At 36.0% G+C, this 9050-nt stretch overlaps 1 protein-coding gene across 1 annotated transcript; it reads right to left on the bottom strand.

Moving 5' to 3' along the window:
- Positions 1 to 5578: 5578 nt before the first annotated feature.
- On the bottom strand, positions 5579 to 7386 carry LOC9306774 (F-box/LRR-repeat protein 2). Its single transcript, XM_021019054.1, has one exon. It carries the CDS (start codon positions 7240 to 7242, stop codon positions 5737 to 5739), a length of 1506 nt encoding a protein of 501 aa, XP_020874713.1. The 5' UTR covers positions 7243 to 7386; the 3' UTR covers positions 5579 to 5736.
- Positions 7387 to 9050: the final 1664 nt, after the last annotated feature.

Genomic DNA, 9050 nt, shown 5'->3' with positions numbered 1-9050 from the left:
ATATTTCTATAAGAATGTGTAGTTTGTTCCGTACGAGTGTTTGATTTGTGCTTAAAACGCTTATATAAATAGGAAATGACTATTTTACCCATCTCGTTATTCGCTTTAACACGGTTTTGACTTCCTCTGCCCGTCGTGCCCGGTTAATTTATGGCGGGGAAAATGGAAGAGAGAAAATCGAATTTAAAGGAAGAGAAACAAAAAGGTGACATGTTTGGCGGGAGAGGATAAGCCCGGGAAAAGCGGGTAATGTAGTGGCGGCTGTTTGGTAATATGTTTGGGAGTTTGGTCCACATCATCGTCAACAACACGTGTCTGTCTGAATTGACTCACTCCGAGATAAATGACACGTCATCATATGGGCCCATTCTATAAATGGGTTTTAAATCGTTTCATGGTTATTGAGACGTAGCCATTCGTCACATATGACGCTACATATCTTATTAAGTAAAGAGTATATTTTGACGACGAAAAAAAAAAATAAAAATAAAAAAAATTCTCACCAAATGTCAAGTGTCAACGAGGCAAAAAAATTCTCACCAAATGTAATTTGCGTTAAGTATGTTCGAATTTTCTTTTTTACTAAACACATAAAACTATGTACTAATTTGATGTATTTTTATTGGAACTGACCGGATTAACCAATATAATTTATGTTTGATATTTTTTTCTCCAACTTCAGTATGTTTGAATTTGAGAGACAAAAAATAAAGGATGCTTGAATTTGAAAAGTTTAGTTTGGTTTAGTTTTGTCCCCCCTTTTACATGTCACAAAAATAACATGCTAGTTTAAAAAAAAAATCTAAATTAATATTAAACCATAAGAATATTTTTCTTAAAATTTTTTTAGTTTGAATTCAACATTAAAACAAGAATGTAAGAATGCTTGAATTTAAGAAACGAAAATATACAATTTACCAAGTGTCAATGGTAAAGTATTTATGGTCTTCGACCTGAGAAAGTATTCAAGTTGAGACTCAATTACATGTTACTACTCAAGAGGCAGTCGCTAAGGGTCGAAACCAGAAGGAGACGACGCTGCGACCATCTCTACCAAGACATTCAAAAACGGCACACAAAGCTCTATCTCATCTTCAAGCTCCATCAACTAGAGACCCCTCTAGAAATTTGAGTAAGAAGAATCCCCCAAAATTGAATTAATGTCTGGGTTCTTTTGGAATGTGCGCGGTTTAAATAAATCTTCTAAACATTCCGTCATTAAAAAGTGGGTGGAGGAAAATAATTTTCAGTTTGGATGTTTGCTTGAGACGAGAGTTCGGGAAGGGAAGGCTCCGAGGTTGGGGAACAAGCTGTTTCAAAATTGGTCTATTCTAACAAATTATGAGCACAATGCAAGGGGTCGCATTTGGGTTTTGTGGCAGCATAATGTGAGATTGAGCCCATTCTATAAGAGTGATCAAATAATCACTTGTTCTGTCAAATTGGAAGATCAAGTTGAGGAGTTTTTTTGCTCTTTTGTGTATGCCTCAAATTTGGTGGATGAAAGGAAAGTGCTCTGGCAGGAGTTACAAGATCACTATGACTCACCGATTTTTAAGAATAAGTCGTGGCTTATTATTGGAGATTTCAATGTCACTCTAGATATGGCTGAGCATTCGAGAGTTGACGATAATCCGCAGGTTACTTTGGGGATGAGGGATTTTCAGAGTTTGGTGAATTATTGTTCTATATCTGATATGGCTTCTCACGGTCCTATCTACACTTGGTGTAATAAAAGGGATAACGACTTAATTTTGAAGAAATTGGACAGAGCATTGGTAAATGATGGTTGGCTAAAAGCATTCCCACAAGCGTATAGTGTATTTGAGGCAGGAGGTTGTTCGGATCACTTACGATGTCGGATAATGCAAATCAGTGGAGGAAGTAGTCCCATTCCTCGCTGAAAACCATTTAAGTTTGTAAACGTTTTAACGGAGATGATGGAGTTCCTACCTCTGGTTGAAGATCACTGGAAGGATACGGAGGTGCTATTCTTGTCTACATCTACACTATTCCGGTTTGCTAAAAAATTGAAAGGTTTAAAACCGAAACTGCGGATGCTTGCAAAAGATCGTGTAGGAAACTTGGTTAAGAAATCAAAGGAGGCATATGATATTCTCTGTCAAAAGCAACAAGCTAATGCATTGAATCCAAGTACCAGTGCGATGGCCGAAGAAAATGAAGCTTATCATAGGTGGGATCTAGTTGCTGGACTAGAGGAGAAGTATTTGAAACAAAAGTCGAAACTACATTGGTTGGATGTTGGAGACAAGAACAACAAAATGTTCCATAGAGCGGTTGCAATTCGAGAGGCAACAAATAATATAAAGGAAGTGGTGGGTCAAGAAGGGAGAGTATTAACGCAGGCGGAAGACATCAAAGCAGAGGCTGAGAGACATTTCCGAGAATTCTTGCAACATATTCCAAGTGATTTTGAAGGTACTACGGTGGAGAAGCTTTAGCTACTGTTGCCGTTTTGCTGTTCCGAGTTAGACCAGCAACATCTAACTCGTGTAGTCTCGGGGGAGGAAATCAAAAAGGTCTTGTTCGTTATGCCTAATGATAAATCTCCTGGTCCCGACGGGTACACGTCGGAATTCTACAAGTCTTCTTGGACTTTGATAGGAAAAGAATTTATTTTGGCAGTCCAATCTTTTTTTGCAAAGGGTTTTCTGCCAAAAGGAATAAATTCTACAATTCTCGCTCTCCTTCCTAAAAAGAAAGGTGTAAAGGCGATGAAGGATTTTCGACCTATATCTTGCTGTAATGTGATCTATAAAGTGATCTCGAAGATCATTGCAAATCGACTCAAGGCTATTCTCCCTAGGTTCATAGCTGCAAATCAATCGGCGTTTGTCAAAGATCGTCTTTTGATCGAAAATGTGCTCCTAGCCACTGAGCTTGTCAAAGACTACCACAAAGATACCGGTTCTGCCCGATGCGCCATTAAGATCGACATATCAAAAGCTTTCGACTCTGTACAATGGTCCTTCTTGAGTAAAGTTCTCTCGGCTTTAAATTTCCCGCCTATGTTTATTCACTGGATTATGCTTTGTGTTACTACGGCTTCTTTCTCGGTTCAAGTTAATGGAGAGTTAGCAGGATATTTTCGAAGCTCAAGAGGTTTAAGACAAGGTTGCTCACTATCTCCGTATTTATTTGTAATAAGTATGGATGTGCTTTCGAAACTTCTTGATAAAGCCGCGGGAGAGAAAAAGTTTGGCTACCATCCACGTTGTAAAATGCTCGGGTTAACTCATTTGAGTTTTGCTGATGATTTAATGGTTTTGTCAGATGGGAGAGTAAGATCGGTTGAAGGTATCACCCGGGTATTTGATGAGTTTGCAAAATGCTCGGGGTTAAAAATAAGCATGGAGAAATCAACGCTTTATTTGGCTGGTAAATCGGATGAAATGGGTCAGTTTGCTGCTTCTTTTCCTTTCGAAATTGGTCATCTTCCAGTCCGCTACCTTGGTTTACCGCTGGTCACAAAACGCCTTTCAACAACAAATTATCGACCCCTGATTGAGCAGATTAGGAAAAGGATTGAGTCGTGGACTACACGTTTTCTCTCTTTTGCAGGTCGTCTTAATCTCATTTCCTCAATTCTCTGGAGTATATGCAATTTTTGGTTAGCTGCATATCGACTCCCAAGTGAATGCATTCGAGAAGTTGATCAACTCTGTTCCGCTTTCCTCTGGTCGGGAACCGATCTAAATTCACATAAGGCAAAGATCTCTTGGGAAAACGTTTATAAACCTAAACAAGAAGGCGGGTTAGGGCTGCGGTCACTTAAAGAGGCGAATAATGTTTGTTGTCTAAAGCTTATTTGGCGCATTGTCTCTCACGGGAACTCTCTATGGGTTAAATGGGTCCAAACATATCTTCTCAAGCAAGCTTCTATCTGGTCTATCAACAATAGTGGCACAACGGGTTCTTGGTTATGGAAGAAATTGATTAAATACAGAGACATGGCGAAACAGTTTTGCAAGGTAGAAGTCGGTAATGGAGAGACTAAATCGTTTTGGTATGATCACTGGTCTTCTTTGGGTGTATTGGCTGACACAGTTGGTGCTCAGGGTTGTATTGATATGGGGATTAGCAAGTCGAGTTCATTGGCGGCTGCCTGGACAAACCGGCGACGGAGGAGACACAGAGCAGACCACTTTAACTCCATTGAAGAGGTACTGCAATTGCAGCGCCAAAAGCAAAATGACATGGCTGACAAAGCTCTTTGGCGGGGAAAAAATGATTTGTTTCGACCAATGTTTTCAATTAAAGATACTTGGAATCATATTCGAACTACTGTGAACACAATCTCTTGGCACCGAGGAGTTTGGTTTGCTCATGCTACTCCTAAATACTCTTTCTGCGTGTGGTTGGCAGCCCACAATAGATTATCGACAGGCGCACGTATGGTTACCTGGAATAGAGGGGCTTCAGGTACTTGTGCTCTTTGTCAGAATCATTTGGAAACTAGAGAACACCTCTTTTTCTCTTGTCCGTATGGATCTCGTGTTTGGGCAGCTCTTGCAAAAGGGCTACTTAAAGCTAGATTCAACACAGATTGGTCTCTTCTCCTAGAATACATCTCGGATCAGCACCTAGATCGAGTGGAGGGTTTCCTCATCAAATATGTTTTTCAAGCGGCAGTTTACACGATTTGGAGAGAAAGGAATCAACAGAGACATGGCGAAGTTCCGCAGCCAGTGGAGAGACTCATACTATGGCTCGATAAACAAGTAAGGAACCAAATATCGTCAATTCGCATAAAGGGTGATATGCGATATGAGGCAGCCTACCAATCTTGGATCAAAGCTCGGAGTTAAATCGAAGTTTGTACTTGGAAACGTTTAACTTTCGTTTTAGCTTTCTTTTAGCTTATATTTTTTCAGCAATCCGATGCACAAGTTGTAAAAACGTTATATTTTTCTTTTGAATATAATTTAACATTACATTCAAAAAAAAAAAAAAAAAAAAAAAAAATGTACAGATATAAACCTAAAACTTTTTAATAATTAGAAAAATATATACAATTAAAACAATCTCAAATAATGAATATGATGAAGATTAAAACTTTGTTTATATTTATTTTTTTATGAAAAATTACACACTTTATTATCTATAGCGAATAGACAATTTATTCTTTCTTCAAAATATAAACTATATAAAGTACGAAGGAATATAATTAAATTTTCAAAATTCTTATGACTTTACTCATAAAAACAGTAGACATTTTATATCCTTTTTCCTAAGAAAGTGTATCAAATGAAGCCCATACAAATTCGTGCACAAAAAAAAAAAAAAAAAGAAGCCCATACAAATTCAAATTCCTCCTACATACATTGGTTTGGACTTATCTTTCTTTACGATCGAAAGCCCAATATAATCATAAAGCCCAAATTGGAGTAACAATTGTGTTTTACTGTTTAGAGATCAAAGATCCAACAATAGATGGATCAAAGAGGGCGGAGAGTTTCAACTTTTTTAAGAGAATCACTTAAAGATGGATCCAACAATATACCATTGTTGTTTCAAGCGTTTGGGTGAAGAAGAACTCGATTTTACAAATATTATAAACTCAAACGATAAATACTTTTCCTTTGCTTATTATTCCATAATAGTTTACAATTGTTCATAAGAAGAAATCAACATAATAAGTCAACACCGAAAATGTACAATCAAACCCCTAATCTATTAGAATAACACATTATTCAAAAACCAATCCAACTATAATTACCAAACAAGAGAAGGAAACACAACAGTTTCAATTAACTTACTCGAAGCCAATTTCACTATAGCTTCTGTAATCTGGTTCTCTTCAACCACAAGCTTCTTCAAACATTGTGTCTTCATCACAAAACCCTCCACATCATCAGGCTCAATCAATCGACAACTTAAAATGTCTAAAGTCTTCAACTTCACACAGTTTTTGTTCAAAGCAACCAACACTGCACCTGTCAAATGCTTACACTCTCTCAAAACAACCTCAACCAAACCATTGCAAGAAGCTAACATCGAAACGACTTCTTTATCGAATAACCACTCGTTCCGAGCCAAATCTAGCTTCCTTAATCTCCCCAAATGCTGTCCTATTGTCGCCAACAAACCACGCTCTCGTTCAATCGCGTTGCAGCTAAGCAAAGAAAGCTCTTCAAGACTCGAACTAAAGCTTAAAGCTAATGCCTTTAGACTAAAACCAGTCACAAAGATACAGCTTGTAAGGCTAATACTTGATAAACACTTGAAATTCGCAGCGAGAGAGACTAGATGATCATCGGTCAAATCCATCGGTAGACGCAAATCGAGTCTTTCCAAAGTATCATAACATCTAGCATTGTTCATAAAACAAACCAACCCATCTTTGCTTCCACCATCATGAATCAACAGAGACTTCAAAGATTCACAAATCTCTGAAACTTTCAGCAGAACCACATCAACAATACTCCTACAAGTTCTCAACTCAATCTCTTCAAGATTCTCCAAACACAAACCGAAAAACTCGATTTCTCCAATGCTTCCACAAGATCTCAGACTCAGTTTCTTTACCTTTCTGCAACATTTCCATAACCAAGTAACATCATTATCATCAGGTTCGATTCCAAATAAAGAAATCGATTCCAAACCTAATTCTAAAACTTCCGGGTTAGGTTTAGACTTTGGATAGAAATCGAAAGCTGGAGAACTCGTTGAGCAAACATGGATTGATAATTCTTTAAGAGATGAAAACAGAGCAATCCAAGTGAAACCTGAGTTTTGTGGTTTCCACACTTCGATAGAGAGAGAAGTGAGAGATAAAGAAGTAGAGAGAGGAACTAAAGAAGATGAAGAAACTGGATTGATCAAGAAACTGAGACTTCTGAGATTAAAGCAGCAAGAAGATATGATTGAGATTAGCTCTTCGTTGAAAATGGTTTCAGCTTTCAGAGACTCAACATCCGAACGAATTGGGGTGGTAATGATTTTGGTGTTAATGGTGAAGCCACGAGAGATAGAGAGGGAAGAGAGAGAAGGATGGTTATTGAGGACAGAGGGTAAATGGGTAATTACAGAGGTGTCGTGAGGACTGAGTTTTAAAGACATGGAAGTCTTTGATGCTCTGTAGAGACGAAGCCATCGCTTTGAGACAAGAGGAACCGATTCGAAAGAAGGTAAAGAAGATGATATTGAGGAAGAAGAAGAAGACGATGGCAATCTTGTGAATATCTCGCAGAGAATCTCATCGAATAAAATTTCTTCCATTTTTTTGGAGAAATCGAATAGAATTGAAACAAGAAGATGAAAGAAGGATGGATTTTGTGTTCTTGGTGGCTTTGGTTTTTGAGTTTGACACTTGTTGTGTTGTTTGATTCTTGAGTCACGCAAGAGACGCAAGAAAAAAGAATTGATAAGTTGAAATGTGTTTGTCGTATGAAAATTCTTACATATATAGCATATATTTATAAGTTAACAAAAAATGATTTATATAACGTAAAGTTTTCTATCTTAACGGAGTAAAAGTTAAATAAGGTTAGCATTTAGCAAGATTTAGGGCAGTACTTTCGTGTTTTTAGGAGAGAGTTAACAAGATTTTTGAATGAAATTATTAAGATATATATAATGTGACTGTATTAGCATATAATTAAGTTTTTCTTTAACGATGTCATTTAATCAAATTAATCTGTAGTAGTTGAAAATCTCTCGTATCAAAACACAACCAATAAAATATTTTTCCACCTTGGTTTACTTTAGTAGTATTAAATTATTCAATCAGCAAACAATTCTTCTTTAATTTTTAGTTGACATCATCAGGAATCCAATATTATAATTAATCCAATTAAAATAAAAAGGATATCTAACGGTCTTAATCAACTGAGAAGAACCAACCTTTCGTTTATGGCAAAACTATGTTTATATTTTGATGAAATAAATATATTTTTTTTTCAGTTTTACAAAATTAGGTGAGAGAGGTGAAATAAAAATTTAGGTATTTTTCTAAGGTCTAAGGAAATTCTAGGTTGCATGGAATCAGAAGCGGGTACGCGGAAGCGAAGCGTTTGGAAACGTGGAAGCGATTTTTATAGAAATTATAGAAAGTGGGTATGTGTTGGAAGCGTATATAAAAATTAATATATATATATATATATATATATACATATATATATAATAAACATTAAACATTATATCATATAAAAAATTATAATTAACATACAAATCTAATACATAAATTCTAAATATCTCTCTATATTTAAAAATCAAATTGTGTACGTTTACAATAGAGAAAAGTCAAATAGTTCAAAGTCAAAAATTTAAGATCATTCTTCATTCTCATTTTACTAATTCCATCAAATAAAATTGTTTTAAATTTTTTTTTACCAATAAAAACATCATCAAACTCAAATTTCTCGAAATTAATTTAATTCAATTAATCATTTCAACATCTCCCTAATAAATGATCCATGCTGGTATCATTTTTCTAACTATGATATTTTAAAAAATAAAATACAAAATTAGTATGCAAAATTAGTTTTGGTTTTTCTTTTGTTGTATAAAAAACTATCAAAAATAATTTCTTATTTCTTATTTATTTTGTGACATCAAATTTTTTAAATGGAATCGCAACCTTCCAAAATAGAATCGTAAGCTTCCAAGGAGCTTCCAAAATGAATTTTTTAGAAGCGTTATGGAAGCGAGATTCCGAAAGCTTCCGAGAGCTTCCGATTCCGACTAAGATTCCGAAGCGGGAAGCGGACGTCCGACGAAGCTTCCGTGCTTCTTATAGTTAAAAAGATAAAATTTTGGCCATGTGTGTTAGTTTCCAAAGATGTATGTTCATGCTTTATGACCAATCGAGTAAAAGCTCTTGTGTTCCCCAAATTTGGGCTCTGGTTTCTAAGGTATTTGCACCTTTTTTTGCTAAATTTTCTCATTTTATAACTTTGACGATGATTACATGGGAGAAAAAAAGTGGTTCAGCGACAAAAAAAAACCCGGGATGAACATATCCGGTACAAAGAGAAAAAGAAAAAGAACTTACAAACTTAAAAATAAGTGCCTTGAAACCATAGCTG

The sequence above is a fragment of the Arabidopsis lyrata genome (assembly GCF_000004255.2).
Source record: "Arabidopsis lyrata subsp. lyrata unplaced genomic scaffold ARALYscaffold_7, whole genome shotgun sequence".
Lineage (NCBI taxonomy): Eukaryota > Viridiplantae > Streptophyta > Magnoliopsida > Brassicales > Brassicaceae > Arabidopsis > Arabidopsis lyrata.
Note: the sequence above shows the minus strand (reverse complement) of the source record. Positions and strands in the feature narration are given on the sequence as shown.